The sequence below is a fragment of the Ascaphus truei genome, chromosome 4 (genome assembly GCF_040206685.1).
Source record: "Ascaphus truei isolate aAscTru1 chromosome 4, aAscTru1.hap1, whole genome shotgun sequence".
In the NCBI taxonomy this organism is placed as follows: Eukaryota; Metazoa; Chordata; class Amphibia; order Anura; family Ascaphidae; genus Ascaphus; species Ascaphus truei.
The window spans coordinates 347539684-347558455 of record NC_134486.1 but is presented as its reverse complement, the minus strand read 5'-3'; the positions used below and the strand labels follow the sequence as shown (position 1 = coordinate 347558455).

Sequence of the window (18772 nt, the reverse complement as noted above, 5' to 3'; positions counted from 1 at the left end):
CACATATTCTTCTGGTGGAAGGGTTGCGCTTGGTGATGGAAGGTACAAGGTCCCATTCATCCCATCCATGCCACCCTCCTGCTCCGTCGTCGGAGATACAGGGGCATGAACTCTGAGCAAATTATATATCCCCGCTATGTCAGTCTCTATCTTCTCCATCCGTTGATCCATCTTCTCCATCCGTTGATCCATCTTCTCCATCCGTTGATCCATATTTAGCATGGTCTCTAAAAGAAGATCTATCTTTACCAGCATAGTAGAGTTCCTGGGGATATCGACACTTAACCCATTCAGCATGTGGTCTAACGAGCTGGATCTTGTGCATGGGGTGGTGTGGACATCTGGGTGGATGGGTGCTATGGAGGATGAGATGGGGGTTCCCTGGAGAGAAGCAGCAGCGTCGTATAAGAGGGATGGAGGAGGTGGCTGGTGGATTTCCGGGAGAGAAGCGACAGCGTAGTTGAAGAGGGATGGAGAAAGTGACCTGTGGATTTCCGGGAGAGAAGCGGCAGAGTCGTCTAAGCGAAATTGTGATTCTGGCTTGGCGGGTCAGAATAAACCGTGGCTGCTTATGCAGTGTATTAGTCACTTGTTCTCTCTTAAAGCTGCAGTTCAGTCAATATCCTGCATGTGTGTTTTTTTTAATAAATCAGTTCTGTAGTAAGAAAAAATACTTTTAGCATTTTCTGTTTTAAAAAAAAAAACTTTTAAAGACAAATTTTCTTGTATTCTATTTTAACAGCCATTTGCTAAGGCACTGCCCCTTCATGTCCTATCACAAGCCCTGGCACACCCCTTTGTCAGCCCTGCCCTCCCTCTAGCACACGTCAATGCAGGATTGCTCATGAATATTCATGAGCTTCCACTGACAGACAAGCAGAATATAAACAGATCCCTTCACTAATTATGTCACCAAATTTAGACATATCAATACATGGAGAACGAATTGACCTGCAGCTATACAGTTCTTTAGGTAATTAGAGATTGCACACATAAAACTATTGAAGTAAAAAAAAAAAAAAAAAAAGACTGAACTGCAGCTTTAATCTCTCTAAGCAGCCACGGTTTATTCTGACCCGCCGAGTCAGAATCACAATTTCTTACTGTGGAATTACAACACAATATTAATGTGGATGCCCTACTGTGATTAAATGTGCTCTGAATATATTAAGAGCTACAGATGAATATCCATCTATGAAAACAACGTTATATCACTTATAGGCAAGAATCTTTATATGGGAGACGCTAATTATTGCTATAAGGCTTATATGTATTTGATTTACTATCTTGACCTACTGTATTGCGGCAGAATCTGTATATAATCTGCCAAGACACTGGGTACTATATATGTCTTTATACACACTATATATTCAGACACACAAGCAAGACACTATTTGAAGTGTTAACATATTGTGACTGTGAAAATAGTCTATTTGTGTCAAAATTGAATATTTATGGTCTAATTATATGGACTAATAACTATAGACAAGGAGTCATATACCTAGTGTCACAAACAGTTAACAAATTATATACAATTGGATGTATTACCTATTTGGATGTTGAAGTAGAAATTGAGCTAAAACCTATATGGTAAAAATATCTATATACCAAAGAGTATTTCTACTGCTCCGTTACGGGGATTTTAAGATTTTTATATATAATTTTTTCACAATGTCACACAATTTTTTGGATGTAATAAAATGTTATTGTTTTGTGATTTTAAAACGGACCCTACTCTAGAGAGAACATTAGCTGGCTAAATAAGTCACATATCAGTATACTATTATCATAGAGTGCATCTTTGGAGGATCTTTACTTGATCTTTCTGATCAATTTCTTAATATATGCTATTTACCTCTATTGCACCATGATTTATTAATTACATTAATAGGAGAGCAGAATAGAACACAATTTTGTGTTCTAAATATTTATAAAGCAAGCTGTCACACAAGTATTAAATATAGGAGGTTTATTATAAAATAGGGAAGGTTTCAGGTCTGAGAAGGAAATAGTCACAAAAGTAGAGAGTTAACTGCTACTGGCTCAATTATAACAAACAATTAACAAAATATTTGATCAATTAAAAAAGAGAAAGTTACTGTAATATTATCAGATGTTAATACTGGTTTTATATATATTTACTAAACAGTGCTTTTCATAAGACACCTTCCAGCACTGTTTTTTGGCACTGGAAGGTATCTTATGTCGCAGCTTACCAGATACGCCCAATTGATCTTTCAATTCTATCAGAGCGGCACTCAATATAATTACTATGGGACCAGAAATTATACATTTTCATTATTTCTATGCATCTATCAAGGCTCCATCCTTGGTCCTCTCCTCTTTTTTACCTCTACACTGCCCCCCTCTTGTGCCTCAAGGTCCATTTTTTTGGGAAGATGACATCCAAATCTATTTCTCCTTACTACTATTCTCTTCTGAACTTTCCGCCTGTATCTCTGCCTGCCTTTCTGCCATTTCTACCTGGATTTCCTCCCACTTCCTATAAATTAACCCAGCTAAGACTGAAGTCCACTACTTTCCTTCTTCCTTCTCCACAATCGCCACCACATCTTTTACCCCCCGCCCCTTCTGCTCGCAACCTTGCAGTCAACTTTGACCCTTCCCTCCTCTTCGCCCAAGACATTACCTCCATAACTAGCACCTGTTGCTAACACCTATACAACATTAAAAAAATATGTGTCCACTCATTTCGCTCTCCTCAGCCAAACATCTCATCCAGTCCCTCATCTTCACCTGTCTTGAATACTGTAACTCCCTTTCCTCTGTCTCGCCCGCTACTCCTTCATACCCCTCTGACAAATCAAAAATGCTGCATCTTCAAAAATGTACACTTCTCAATCTCCCCTGTTCTGCCCACACCACCCATCTCCTCTCCCAATTCCATTGGATACCAATCCAAGCGTTCCCTCTTCAAATTCGTCACCCTGGTCTACAAATCTCTCCATGGTATTGTCCCTCCTTATCTTTCAGCACTCATCTCTCGCTATTCCCCTTCACATCCTCTTTGTTCCCTGAATGGCACAACACTCATGCCACTCCCAGCCCCCTGTGATTTCTCTTGATTCCAATCATTTGCCTCCACAGAAACAAGCTCCCCCACCATATTTAATCTGTCCCCTCCCTAACTATCTACAGAAGTCAAGTCAAAACTCATCTCTTCTCCATCACATTCCATGATCCCCCATTAAACTCCTATCCCATCCCCTCCCTCAACCCAACCTCCCCAACATCAAAGATATCACCTACCCTCATCCCTTCCTAAATCTTCCTGAAGTCTCTCCAAAACCCGTCAAAGTCACCCACCTCACTGATGCAATTGCCTCCACTGTCCCTACCATGCTACTGACAAGCCTAAATCCAGAAACCTGGCTCCAAGCCCTACCCACTAACCAAGCAAGTTCTCAATGCACCTAACCCATCCCAACCATAATATACCCATCCCTACACACCACAATGACTTTTAAAAATGACTCTACAATCAAATCTATGTAACTACACCTTTGTTTTACTAACTAAAGTACAGGGCCCTGTATAAGGGCACACTATAAAAGTTGTTATAAATAAATAATAAAAACAATCTTTGTTAGACTATAACCTGGAAGAAAAGACTACAATGCCAATGACATAACATTAGACATACTGTCAACTGATTAGAGTGCACAATACATTATAAAAGTACTTCATCCCTAAGTATAATAAATGCATTTTACAGACTAACTCAATATTGATTCATTTTCAATATGCTCTGAATATGTGAGTTGAACATAACTTTTTCCCAGAATGGAGAAGAGGTATTCACATTATATCTAACAGGTGACATATAGTTTTAATTACAAACACAATTCAATTCCATAGATGACAGCATCTGTGTTATAGAATTCTTAGAATTTTGAGGTACTCAGAAGCAGACCAAAGCTCTTAAAATACACAAAAAGTTATTTATTTCTTTAATTTTTAGGGCCTTAACTTTTTAAAGGGAAATAGTAACACAAATAAGGTTTTATATTCTTTACCAATCTATCATTTGCCCTTTCTAAATGTGGATGTTATGAAGATGGTAAAGATGTAATCTGGTGCATTTGTATAAGCATGGATAGGAATAACATGGATAAAAGGGATGACACGGTTTTGCATTTGAACAACACACAAATACTGTACTACTGTTCACAGCACTCAGTATTTGATATACTGTCCATAAGTTCAGTTTCCCCTGAACAGAGCCCAGGATAAAAAAATAAAGTTATTCTTACTTTGTCTTTGAAACATAAACTTGCCAAAATCCTTTGATTGCATATCACCTTGGTAGGAAAAAGCACCCCTTTCTTTTCCAGATGATACCTATATTACACAAACAAACAAAAATTTTTTTATCATCTAGAAATATTTTTCAAAAAGCATTGCTCAAAAATAGTAAAAACAAATGGAAACTATGAAACAGAATTTGGAATATTATATTTATGATTGCAAAGATATTTACAGTACGCTGATTTTAAGACTAAGGGTCAATGGATTTTAATGTTAGTTTATCTTTATTTATATTGCACCCACAGTGTAAAGTAATTATTGCTTTACAAGAGTGACAAAGCAACAAAGGGAATACATTAAGTGCAATGAACACAATCGGACCATATAAAATTTAATCCAAGCCCCGGATATTTTACAATCCAAGTGGTATGTTTGGAGATTTACAAAGACAGCAAGTAAAGGGATTAAGTACAGTAGATGGCAGTACTTGGCCACGATGAATGGTAGTTGTGACTGTGGGTGTGGGCAGTAGCCATTATCTAGGCTTCATCAATTGATTAATTTAATAGGTAAGTTTTTATGTTTGATATAAAACTGGGGAGAGAAGGTGCTTTGCGTATACTGAGGAAGTTCCACAGGTAAAAGACAGTGACGCAAAAAGGTTTAGAGTGACAGAAAGCAGAGATGAAAGAAGTGGAAAGGTGACAGTTATAAACAGAGCATCAGAGCTTAGCAGGGACATCATGAGATATCAAAACTGATATGTAGGGAGTATCTGATGAGTGGAGAGACTTGAAAATAAGGAGGCAAACTTTGTAGGTGATCTAAAACTTGATGGGAAGCTAGTAGACGTATTAAAGTAGGACATGAGCAGGGAATCTTTTTCTTTTTGACCTTTGGCATTCTTGTCACTTGAAACCTGCCCCATTTCAGGCAATGATATAGTTTGGCTCTTCTTACACTGCTTCCACAAGCTGTTCATACAGTAGTCTCTTATTTCTTCACTATTGCAATCTTCACCCTCATGTGCACCTCTTCCAGGTCCTCCTTCTTCTTATGGTTGACCTGCATCCGCTCCAGGTGGTGTGACACTTGCCCTTGATCTTATTTGCTTGTATTGCCTTCTTACAATGCATTCAATGATTACTTTGTTGGGTGTACTACTAGCTTACTAGCGAAATGCAACCCAAACCACAAACATGAACCTCATTCTGAGAGTACCCCTATAGCCCCACCCTCTCCCAACACTTCTCACAATTTTCAATTTGCCCCAGTATCCAAAAAGGAGATTACACAAGCGCTCCTCAAATTAAAACTAAGCAGCCAATGTGAACCTGACTTACTGCAATTTAAGTTCCAGCCATTGCCAAACCAATTGCTTCCATAATCAACTCTATTCTGTCTGCAGGCCATATCCCTAAGAACCAAAAAGCTGCCAGAGTTGTGCCAACCTTCAAAAGTGGGGACAAAAACACTGTCTCAAACTACAGGTCAATCTCTCTTCTCCCAATACTATCCAAAGTCATGGAAAATGTGTTCACTCCCAATTAAGTGATTGCAATACCAAGACAAATTTCCTGAGCCAATTCCAATCTGTCTTTCACCCCAAGCACTTCATGGTAACTGCCCTGCTAAAAGTTTACAATGAAATCCAGTGTGGAATGGAACTGGGACAACTAACTGGTGTAATATTCCTAGATTTTGCAAAGGCTTTTGATGCTGTTGATCATGTTATCTTGTTTAACAAACTCCACTGCTCTGGAATAGGGAAGCATACTTTAAACTGGTTTCATTCCTACCTATCAGGTAGATCCCAACATGTTTCTATCTCAGGCTCTAACTCCAACCCCTTGAATATCTCCTGTGGTGTCCAGCAAGGCTCTGTTCTGGGGCTCCTACTCTTTTCAGTGTTCATCAATGATCTTCCTACAGCTTGTAAGGGAGCTTCAATACACATGTATGCAGTTGACACAATCTTATAAGTGTAGCGGGGTACCCCCTGGCTACTATTCTGCCCGAGGGCTGGCGGTAAACCCTGATATGAACAGGCTTGCCAGTAGTTGGTATGGGTATTGTATTGTATTGTAGTTGGTATTTCCCCTTCACCTTTGGCACAGCACTTGAATGACAGCAGAGGGTGGTACATCCTGTTGTAGCTGGGACAATGGGGTGCCTGCCTTCTGGCTCTACATAAGGGCAGGACTGCCCTAAAGTTAGGAGGTTGTTCCTTCCCTTTGAGGAAGGTAGGTCACATGACTGGGAGCATGTGTTCTTCCATATGGGGAGGAGTGAGTGTGGACCAATACCCCTGTCTCCGCTAGGGAGGTGGGGAAGAGCTAGGATGGCTGCAGGTGCGCTTGGCCTGTAGTGGCGGTCCAGGGACCATCTTCAGAGATAGCTGATCTGAGAGACTGTATACAGCAGAAGACTGCTGAGTACCTGTTGTGTTACTGCAGACTGTAGTAATAAACCGTTCCTGTTTGCACTATACCTCCTGCTTGGTGCATGACCTTACTGTGGGGAAAGGTAATAAGTTCTACCGTGGAAGATCACCTTCTGTTCCTGGAGTCCACGGCAGATTGAGGCACTGCACTTCTAAGAATATATGTGGGGTTTGAACCCCAGAAGCCTGTTCCTGTGTCCCCACTACCATCGGCGGACGACTCAGCCCTCTTGTTGCCAGCAGGTATAAGCACCACACACCCTGTAATAGCCCCTATCTGCGATTGGGTGGGGGAATCACCATTACATATGCACACAGCCCTAGCCTCTCCGACCTTGAACACATACTTCAATCTGACTTTTTGAGACTTGAAAATTGTTTTCCCAAAACAAACTGTTTTTAAACACTGACAAGACTGTAAAAATGGTATTTGGGACCAAGGCTACATATTAAAGCTTCCAATGACTGAGCTCCAAATCAGAACCAACTAGGGACATAGTATAAGGCTTGGCACCCCGAACCCACCTAAGAAAACTTGATACCCTCTACAATTCAATATGCCGTTTTTTTCTCCAATGCAACTACAACACACATCACTGTGAAATGCTCAAAGAACTAGAACAATATTAAATAATGTCTAACAGGAGTAATAGTGTTTGCTAAATCCGTAGGTTGTCATCAATAAATAGGTTACAGGTAGTTTTCCTGAATATCCTCCTATTTTTATTTGTGTGCGTACAACCTCAATTTCACAAAACTTTACTTTTAAATACTTAAAAAAACTTATTGCTAAATTACTATATTTTTGTTTATGTCAGTCTGCATATTAATGTATGAAATATGTTTTTCATTTTATTGATGTTATCCTTAGTTTGTATTCCACTGAATATTTTATAATAGTCTTATGAATAATAGTGTTAGTGCCTTAACTTGGAATGATCTGGTGATAACTTTGACAATCATAACAATGTCCTCATCCCATAGTAAAGCAGCCTTTACAGTGCACTGCTTCAGTGCTTGTATTGTCCTTACTACAGCTCTGAATTTATCAATATTGCTAGGTATTATTTAATGTATAGGAGGATTGGTGGATTGAACCAATGATTTCCATTACATAACTGTTTAGTCGATGGAAAGAACTTTTCTTCAACAAATTAAGAAATTATCGGATACTTACATAACCATCCATTGACCAGTTGTCATTTTCATACTTGTTAATGAAAATGTCTGAAGGCCCTTTAACCTGAAAAACTTTTAAAAGCAAATGGGCTTCTTCTTTCTTATAAATCCCTAAGGAATGAAAACAAAGCATTGTTATGTCTGCCCATTAAAACTGATCAAAGGAATTCAGATCTCTAAACTCTATGTGACCTACCACGTTCTTTGTATTATTTCTAGCATTAATATACCAAGGAGTATAATAATTTCATTAGTATGGACAGAATGGATCGGGAAACTTTTATTTGACATATATACTATTAATACTATTCTCATTAGTTGCAGGTTCTTTGTAGTCATTCAATGAGTACAGTATATCCAGCTACTACAATGTGTTAACATCTTATTTTCAAGATACAAAACTAAATTTGCAGACGTGTTTTAAGTGACTAGTGTATTATGCTTCAGTGATAAAAAATAACTGTTACAGTACCTTTCACCTGTTTCCCCCACAAAAACATGTATATTGATAAACAAATCAGCATTTTTGTACCAGGTTAAAAGTATTGGCAGATGTTTGTTAGGTACGGTTTACACTTTCAGTGCCCTTATGATGTACGCTGCATGTCATGGCCTTTTCTCACTTTTTAAGGGCTGTGGAGCACTGATAGTTAACAGCACTAAAGGGGGAACCACCCCCTCACTTCCAGTCCAGTCATCAGAACCCAGAAGCGATCACACAATGGCTCAGAAGAGAGGTCATGTGTTCCGCCAGGGCCAGAGTATACGTGGCCATGGAGGTGGCAGAACCCTCCGGCACTTAAAGGGTTAAATGTCAATAAACAGATACATATATTTTTTTTCAACTTACATTGCTCAATTTAAATCTTCCTCACTATGTTTTTATCACAATATGCTTCTTTTGACTAAGATTTGTGAAACATTATTTTCTTTCAATTGATTCCAAAAGGTGGAGAGGTTTTAGCAATAATAATAATATAGTTTTTATTTTTACAGTTTATATTATAAAAAAGTAGAGGATTATCTATTTTTCATTTTATAATAGCAAACAGGTTGTGTATAATTGTCATATTGGTCCATTAAAAAAGTTAACATTACAATATGCAGAATATATCAATAATGTCCATTTGAAAATATATGCAGGTATTGCAAACTACAATTTTTTATATGGATTGCAGCTTCATATTTCATTGTTTTCAAGTGTCCTGTAACGTGTTGGGTAATATTGTTTAGCCTTTGTTTTGGTGGAATATGATCACTAAGTTACCATTATTTGATCTATAATCAAAACACAATGGTACATTCTTATTCAAACCTACCTGATAATTTTAGTTCACTGTTAAAAGCATCTAAAAATGTTCCATTCACTTTGCTGCTTGTAGTATTGAACCAGTCAATAGTTAAAGTTGCAGAATGCTGCTTCCCAAGATACTCATAAAACCCCTTCCACACAGAATTTATGAAAAAAACATCTGAGGGAACTGAAAATAAAGTATTAGTGTTTAGTTGACAGAAATGTAAGAAAACATATTACATAATACTCCACTGCATCTTGTAAATTATTCAAAGGAATAACTGTAGGAAATACAGTTTGTTTGATTATTTCTTACTGTCAATGGTATTATATGAAATTATAATCATGGCTTTAACATAAATAAGACACTGAAATTATACTAATTGAAATAATTATGCATTGGCATATTCAAGGGGTTCTAAATCCTAACTGTTCGAATACAAAGGTCATATCTGACGTTGTCTAGAAGTTCAAAAAAGCACAGGAATAGTTTTGTAAGCAGACGGGAGGGGAGATAAAAAGGCAGGAGAAGGGGAACTGTAGATTTCATGGGCTGAATGGAGAGGGTTGTTAAGAGCTTTTTGTAAGTCAGAGCTAGGGTTTAAAATGTAATGAGTACATGCATACCCCACATTAACGTACGCAATGTGTCCGGAGCATGTTTGTTAAGCGAAAATGTCCTTAAAGTGAAGCACTCCCTTTTTTCCACTAATTGATGCATGTACTGTACTGCAATTGTCATATACTGTACGTGCATAACTGATGTAAATAACACATGTGTAACAGGCTCTATAGTCTCCCCGCTTGCGCACAGCTTCGGTACAGGTAGGGAGCCAGTATTGCTGTTCAGGACGTGCTGACAGGCGCATGTGCGAGCTGATGTTTGCCTATTGGGTGATATGTCCTTACTCGTGAGTGTACTTAAAGTGAGTGTCCTTAAACCGGGGTATGCCTGTATTGGACAAGACAGTGTAAGGATTTGCATAGCGGTGCAACAGATTTGGATCAGTGCATAAGGTAGATGAGTGGCAGCAGCATTTGCAGTTTGGACAGGTGCATAAAGGGAGTTAAAACTAGAAGAAGTTTGCAGTAGTCAAGGTGGGACAGGATCAGAATTTGGCGTATCATAGCAATGACTCCTAGGCAGCGAGTTTGGTATATTCATGATGGTGACTGTAGGGGTAACCAGTCTTCATAATAAAGGTGAAATCTGGCTAGCTACCCCATAAACTTTGGCTCCCCGGCCACTAATATGCATTCATAAACCAGGGAAAGTGTGTATGTTTTGACTATTTATGTGATATAGGTACAAAACTGGGACTTCGGGAGCGGGACCCTAATAGTGGATACTGGGGGGTAAAAGGGACCGAAATATTTATGAAATGTTTCTGGACTTTATTACCGGGAGAACTGTAATGCTTCCCTGCTAAACAAGGCTGTTTCTGGAGAGAGATGCAATTCAAAATAATGCATAGAGCATACATTCCTTTCATGAGACAGGTGAAAAATGTAGAAGTAGACACCACAAAATGTCCCAAATGTTGATAAGAGAGGGCTAACCTCAAACACTGTTTCTGGGATTGTGAGAAGATCTCTGTGTTTTGGGATCAGATATTAAAATTTATCAAACAGGCAGGTGAAGGAGAGTTGGAGCACTACTTAGGACAGTAGAAAGGGAGAAAAAGAGAGAAAAGTAGTAGTGCTCCAACTCTCCTTCACCTGCTTGTTTGGATTCTGCGGAGGAACATCACACCGAAGACCATACAAATGTGAGTTATTTTACTCTAACACTCCATTTATCCACATCGATGCTCTTATGCCTGGACACCAGCAAGTGAGAGTTTTCACTATTCAAGAAGTGGAACTCTATCCAGCTATTCGAATTATAGTGGACGGTGGTGTAGTCATTATTTTGACATCTGGTCTATTTATTCATGTGGGATACTTCAAGGATATAATGCACAGTAGGACACTCATTATTTTCACCATGGGCTTATATTAGTCATTGATCTCTGTTGAGCACCATAAAGCTTTAGTTTTTTTTTTTTTTTTTTTTTTTTTTTTTACATTTATCAAGACAGTGATAAAGGTGGACTGGGGAAAACACCCGCTACCCATACAATTCGCCAACATGGAACCATGGCAAATTAGGATAAATAGGAATAACAAAACACTCCTTCCAACTGCTAGGAAGGCTATCATGAGGAAATGGCTGGAACCAGAAGCCCCAAGTATGGAATTAATTAAATCCCTACCAATCAAGCTCATTACCAGAGATAAAATTAATAAAGACCAGAGAGGAAATAATCCAGGGAATAAATTCCAAAATAAATGGGACCGAATCATAGCATCCTTCCCATAAAAGGACAAGACTAAATTCCTTGAGAAACAAAAGGAAGAGGGACACCCCCGACAATAGATCCCCCCCTCAAAATAAATAAATAAAACAATTTCATTAAAATCCACTATCTAAAGACAAAGACTAAATTAAACCCAGTAAACATAATATGTAGATATGATCCAAACAATGTTAACGCCAAAATTGGAGTTTAGTTTAATAAGCGCTCCCATGTTTGAGGGAGTAGTTAGGGCTTCTAGGAGTCTGAGTTATAAAGGAAAAAGGAAAAAATTAGGTGACACATACTAAGATCCCAATGTATTGTTCTATAGCAGAAAATGACATCACATATATGCTGTTTCTATCTTTGTATTTTATTTTTTATATATATGTGTATGTATGTATATCTGTATATATATGCATATAACGCAGCGGGAACACCAATACATGTAACTATCTGTATGACTTGTAAGTGTATACATCTGAATAAAAAAAGATATTTAAAAAAACAAGCCTGTTTGGTGGGGACGCGATTGTATAATAATAAAGGTATTTTCCCTATGTAATGTATGCCCAGCCAGCAAGTTCTACAACCAAGTTTTAAAACCAAGTTCTGAGAACAAGTTTTAAAACCAAGTTGTAAGAACAAGTTTTACCGCCCAAGATCCCGAGACCAAGTTCTAGCAATCCAATGTACTAAAAATGTGTATTCATCTCTTTGAACTATATCGGAAATGGGATGGTGGATCATAGGGGAGGATGAAAGTGAGGAGGTGTCGGGCCATCTGGTGAGCGGGGAAGAACGGAGGACCAGGTCCAGAGACAAGATTTCCCTATGGGGGCGTGTAACAGGGGAATTATCCCTGTTCACAAATGTGCCTCTAATCCAGCAGGGTGGTGGAAAACTGCTGGTAGGCAATTAACTAACACCACCTGCCTGATTAGATGGCTTAGAAAAGCCTGTCTATTGAGACAGGAAGTGAGACTCCTTAGCTGAACTTTGGAGACAGAGCAGAGATTCCTTAGTCCACAATGGGGCTGAACCAAGGAAGGGCAGATGTCTTGAGTGACAAGCTGACCACAAGACAAAGGGGACAAGATTCTAAATTTGGAGCCTGACATTTCCTGTGCACACTAGGGTGCGGTTCCAAGAGAGCAGAGAAGCTTCCCCTACAGCAGCCCAGCTAACAGATAAGACTTTTTCGTATAAGACTATTATCTAGGTCTGTGTATTGATAAATGTCTCCATGATTTGGGGCTGGTAAAGAGCCTAGCTAACCAACCCAGTCAGAGAGGGCTGAGCTACATGTGTAGATAGTCTCCAAAGCAGAGATAGGTTTTCTTTGTTTGGCTCACTATTTCGCTTATGTTGATTTTTTTGCTGTGTTTTAAGCGACAGGCACAATAAAGCCTTGTTATAATTTCACCTTACAACAGTCTCCATTGTGTACCTCTGCACTTGTCCTCCTACATGGCAGCTCTTTGTTCTCTCCAGATACTGTGGAGCCTACCCAGCGGGTGGTATGGGGCTGTTCAGGGGAAGCCATTGCCAAGACGGAGCTCGTAGGCACAGTTCCCATTGGCCAGTTCGAATTTCCCGCTCGCCGGCTACATGAGCCCCTTAGCACGTTCCCTCCTCTGATGGGGGCAGAAAGGCGAGCCTCCAGCTTGTCATTTGCTGTCCCATTAGGGTCCATACTCTAATTGGTGCAAGTCTATTCCATGTTAGACAAAGACAACCGAGGTCTATGTAAGGGGACTACCCAATCAGAGTAACAGATTCCAAGGCTTGGTCCAGTGAATCAGAGGCGGGCTTTTTAAAGGTGCTTTGTCGGAATAGCAAAGCACTCAACATTGCGGTGCCGGAGAAGCCTAGCTAAGCTAAGGACATGTTCAAACGAAGATCCGCCAGTGGGGAAACCCAGGTAGCTATACCGAAAACAGTAATATGATGTTCATGGACGTGGAGCGGACAGGGTAAGCCTTCCTGAAGCAGGCGCCCTGCACCTGGTTGAGGCTAGTGTCTCCCCCAGGCCCCAAGTGAATGTGTAATTTCCCCTGTTTTGTGTTATTGTGTATGCCTGCTGATTTACTAGAATAAACCTAATTTTATTCCATAATCTATGTCCTACCTAGTGTAAGTGATCCTGGAAGGTAAAGGTGTTTAAAACTGGCTCCCCGTGTTAAGCTTTTTTTTCTGTTGGCAGTAGTGGGATCACTAGGCTTTGGGCTTAGATTTCTTGCGGAGAAATCATAGCTCAAAATCGGTCTTGAATTTTCAAGACCACAGGACAAGTTGTGCATGGCATACTTTGCACAATTCAGAGAATCCCCACATTCGTTGTCCCTATAGTTAGATCCAGTGTATCTGAAGAAAATGTCCAGCCAACCTGGATGTTTTCGGAACTGGAGCCGACCCGAGGTGGTGGCCCACTGTGAGAGCTATGGACTGCAGATGGCCATTCGAGCCAAAGCACTCCTCACCAAGGATCTGGTGCAATACAAAGCCAACCTGGCCGAGACCACAGAGGTGATCATGGCCATGGCAGCTCATGAAGAGGACAAGGACCTCGATGCCGAGGAAGTGGAAGGGAGCCCAGGTGATCTCCTCGTGGCTGCCCTGTAGCAGTGTTGACTACCCCCAGTGAGTTTGCAGCTTTGTTTGCCACCCTAGGACCGGACTCCACGGTGGAGCAACATATCCATTTTGCTCATCTAGCCCTAAATTCCCAGGTACCTACTTCAGCCCCATCTCTGTCCATCAGTGACGATTTCCAACCCCTGTCCAGTCTGTGTGTCTTACCAAAGTTTTGCAAAACTCCTGAGCTACACTGGGGACATTGACAGGCTCTTAAGAGACTTTGTGAACCAGTGTTTGAGGCATGATTTACCAGAACAGGAGAGGGTGAAGTGTCTGTCTCCTTAGTTGTGCGGGAAGGCACAAATTACCTTCCATGAAATTGAAAGAGAAGATGCCTAGGATTATTACCATTTGAAGACAATACTGTTTCCCCAGTATTCCCTCAATCTGGAGACCTACCAAGAGCAGTTCCGGATGCTGGATAAGGGTGCCAGAGACATGTGGCGTTTTCCTCCTGCATATCTCACCGGAGCCTTCGGTGAGTGGAGGGTTGCAAGGTGGCCACATTTTGGGAACTGCTTGTTCTCTTTGTTAGGGAGCAGTTCCTCCTAAAGTATATGCCGGATGTCCGTGAGTGGTTGATGGATAACAAACCCTCCACCTACCAAGAGGCTGCCACGATGACAGATGAGTATGTAACTACCAGGCCGCACATCAAGAAGCTGGTCCTACCTCCAGCTCAGTTGCCTGAAACCGGAAACCCAAGACAGTGAGTCCTCCCCAGAGTACACCCCCGTGGAGGACCAAATCGCATGCCGGTGGAAGCGCAGCCAAGCCCGCCGAGTTTGCTCACGAGCGCCAGTGCTACCAATGTAACTGGCTGGGAAATCTGTGGCTAGAGTGCCCTAACCTTCCCCATTCCCGTACAGCAGGAACAGCAGATGACCCAGCCCATGGTCCACACAGCAGCTACCAGCAGCACAGAGGAGAATGCAGACATGCATTGAGTTGCAGCTGTCGGGCTTCAGGCAATTTATGTGGTGAAAGCATCTGCACCCGGTGACCTTAGAAGATCAGCAGGCAGCTGGCCTGATGGACACTGGGGCTACATTAACTCTGGTGCAACCTGATATTGTCAGCCCAGAGCACCTGCTCCAAGGGATGGGGATGCAAGTGACCATGCTGGATGGTACACCCAGGTCCCTACAGGTTGCTGAGTGTTCCTCGACTGGGGCGCTGAGTCTACTGTTTTTTCCCCTTTCGAGATTCTGTATGGGTGCCGTGTCCGGGGACCACTTGATCTGTTCCATGAGGGATGGGAAAGGGACACCACCAATACTGATGGCTCGTTGCTACTGTATGTGGTGGAGCTCAGGGACCAGTTAGAGAGACTCATGGGGTTACCACAGGCTAATCTCCAGTCAGCTCAGACCAGGCAGAAGCGTTGGTTATATATGAGTGCCCGTAGCAGAGCATTCATTCCAGGGCACCAAGTGCTTGTGCTAAAGTCCACTTGGCAGAACAAACTACTAGCTGCCTGGGCTGGCCTGTACACAGTTCACCAGCGGATAAACAAATGTAATTATGTGGTAAACATGGATCCAGAGACAGGACTTACCACATAACTTTGTTGAAACAGTACCATACGAGTGAGCCGGCGGTGTTGGGTTTATGTAGCCAGATGCTGGGGGATCCGTCGAGCCAAATTCTGCCTGATCTCCTGGGAGAAGCCCGGCAGGAAGGCTTAGTGAAACAGGTGGGGATAGGTCTCCAGCTTGAAGCTCTCCATCGGGAGCGAGCAAGAGCAATGCTAGAGGAGTTCTGGGTTCTGTTTACAGATAAGCCAGGCAGGACCCATCTAACTGATCACCCGGTCAACACCAGGGATCACTGACCCTTCCACAAGAATGCTTACAGGGTATCTGCAGAGGTAAAGCGGAGTTTAGAGGGGGAAGTTGAAGAGACGCTGGCCCTACGGGTAATAGCCTGGTCTCAGAGTCTTTGGGCTTCGTCTGTAGTCTTGGTGCCCAAGAAGGATGGGACCACCTGGTTCTGTGTTGACTACCGGCAGCTCAATGCTCAGACCGTGTCAGATGCCTATCCCATGCCCCGCATGGATGAGATGTTAGATGATCTTGCCGGGGCAAGGTATCTGACAACCATGGATATTTCCCAGAGGTACTGGCAGATCCCATTGCCCCGGGAGGTGCAGGAGAAGCTGGCTTTCATCATCCCGAGTGGCCTATATCAGTTTTCTGTTATGCTATTTGGGATGAAGAATGCACCGGCTACCTTCCAGCGTCTGGTCAATTGACTGCTGGAGGGGATGCAGAGTAATGCATGGTCACAAGGTGGGCAAAGGGCACCTCAAGCCTGAGTCTGCCAAGGTGGAGGCAATTGTAGATTGGTTGGTTCCCAGCACAAAGAAACATGTTATGGCATTCCTTGGTACCGCCGGCTACTACCAAATGTTCGTGCCCCAGATAGCGCCTTGGCCAAGCCCCTGGCTGACTTGACCAAGAAGAAACTCTCAGTTCTGGTAGCATGGTCTCCCACATGTGAGGAGGCATTTTGGGCTCTCAAGTCCGGTTTGGCAAGTGCTCCGACCCTGGCAGCTCCCGATTGCAGAATAAAGAGAGACCACGCGCAAAACCTGAAAAATAGTATAAAGATCCTGTCTGCTAACTGGAAGTGTTTATATATATATATATATATATATATATATATATATATATATATATATATATATATATATATATATAAAAAGAAATGCTCCAATGCTTATTTAGAATTGGTTGTCCCAATACATACTGGAAGTGTGGTTAAAACTAAGTAATGTAACAAATGTACCCGTTTAGCCACAGAGAATCTGTATAATAGTAGCTGATTAGTATCAGATCCTGTGTCTGGTTGGATACATGCAGAGGGAATTTTTGTATAGCCCTTTACATAGGACTACTGTTTTTGGCTATTTTTAGAAACCACAGTGGATCAATAATTAAATATCTGTGTGGTCAATAGTGACCCAAGCTTTAATTCAAAGGCACAGTGTTTACCTTGCTTTGTTGTTAAGTTTCTACTTGCTCATGCACTTAAATTGGGTCGTAATAGTCACGCAGTGATGCAAATCCTGCTATATGTTTATATCAGATATAGCCCTGTGACCAGAAAGAGTGTTGGCACTACAACTTTTGTAAGTTAGCTCCATCACTATAGAGGCAGCCCCGGTAATTCGATTAGCCGGGGTGTCTGCATAGAGATGGTGGAGCAAGGAGGTGTTGGGCCATCTGGTGAGTACGGAAGGGCAGAGGACCAGGTCCAGAGACAAAGCTCCCCGCAGGGGAGAATCTTTGTTCTCTCCAGACATTGTGGAGCCTACCCAGCAGGAGGTATGAGTCTGGCCATGGTAAGTCATTGCCGTACGTATGTCAGGAGGGAGGAAGTAAGGTGGGAAAGTTGTACAAAAAATGAACGGTTAGTCAAGGGGGACGGGGTTAGAAGTGATAGATAATGTGACATTTGAAGTATGTGGAAAGTGCCCATTGTGCCACCCTGTCTGTTTCCACATCTGGGAGTGTGGCTAAGGAGTAAACTACCATAGAAGAGTGCAGCAGTGGATGCAGTGTCTGAGTGGGTTAGACAGGGCTCTTGAATAGCTAGGAGAGAGGTTCTAAACTCCAGTCCTCAAGACTCTCCAATAGGTCAGGTTTCAAGAATATCCCAGCTTCTGCTCAGGTGGCTCAATCAGTGACTCAGCTGATTGAACCATCTGTGCTGAAGCAGGGAGCAAATGACTGAGCCAACTGTGATGAAGCTGGGATATTCTTAAAATCTGACTTATTGGGGGGATATTGAATACTGGAGTTGAGAGCCCCTTGGATACAGTAGGAGGTTGAGAGAGTTGGAAATGAATGTCTTGAATTGGTGTAGGTTTATTGCAGATAGACCATTAACAACAATGCATACATATAATCTACAGTATGACAGAAAAAAAATCATTGTTAAACAAACCTGGAGTTTTAGTGATTGTTGTATTATGTTCCCTGAGTCCTTTACCTACAAAAAATATGTAAAACATTATTCAACAATCCAAAAGGGTGCTCAAAGCAGGTATGCCACCAAATTCCATAAAACAAGCTACACATTACTAACAAATCTCCGTAAGTACCAGCACTCACTGTCTAATGGCTAAATGATGAAAACAGTTGTAATGCAGAATAAACATTTAATAATAAAACAAACCAGAAATAAATCAAATGTGTTTGCAGAAACCAGTATCACAAATGGGCATGTCACAAAGTGAGGGGTGGGGGGGGGGAAAGGAAAAGGGGGAAAAAAACATGAAACACAAGGAATATACACAAAAAATGGAGAACGGCAAGTATGCTAGGGGGGCAACGTTTCGAGGGACTACCTCTTCATCTGGCCCATTCCCCCTGGTCCAAAAGGTCCCAGAGGTACTTCCCTAAGCCTCCCTTCACCTATAACTGGTCAAAACAGACATCCCTGAAAATAGATAGCAAACATACAGTGTAAGCTAAATATAGCTAAACAGCTAATAGCAGGGAAGCAAGAATCCACTACAGTCAATGTCAGTAGTTCAAGTACTACCAGAAACTGTGTGCAATGGTACAGTCAAGGCTGAACACAGCCTACAAGAAAGCAACT

At 41.5% G+C, this 18772-nt stretch overlaps 1 protein-coding gene across 1 annotated transcript in view; it reads right to left on the bottom strand.

Moving 5' to 3' along the window:
- Positions 1-18772, bottom strand: part of CSMD1 (CUB and Sushi multiple domains 1) — a 2556145-nt gene that overhangs the window by 14906 nt on the left and 2522467 nt on the right. The window contains exons 65-68 of the mRNA XM_075598211.1: positions 18116-18160; positions 9211-9372; positions 7890-8002; positions 4275-4362 (exon numbers count right to left, since the gene is read on the bottom strand). Coding sequence (XP_075454326.1) covers positions 4275-4362; positions 7890-8002; positions 9211-9372; positions 18116-18160 — 408 coding nt within the window. The remainder of the gene's footprint in view (positions 1-4274; positions 4363-7889; positions 8003-9210; positions 9373-18115; positions 18161-18772) is intronic.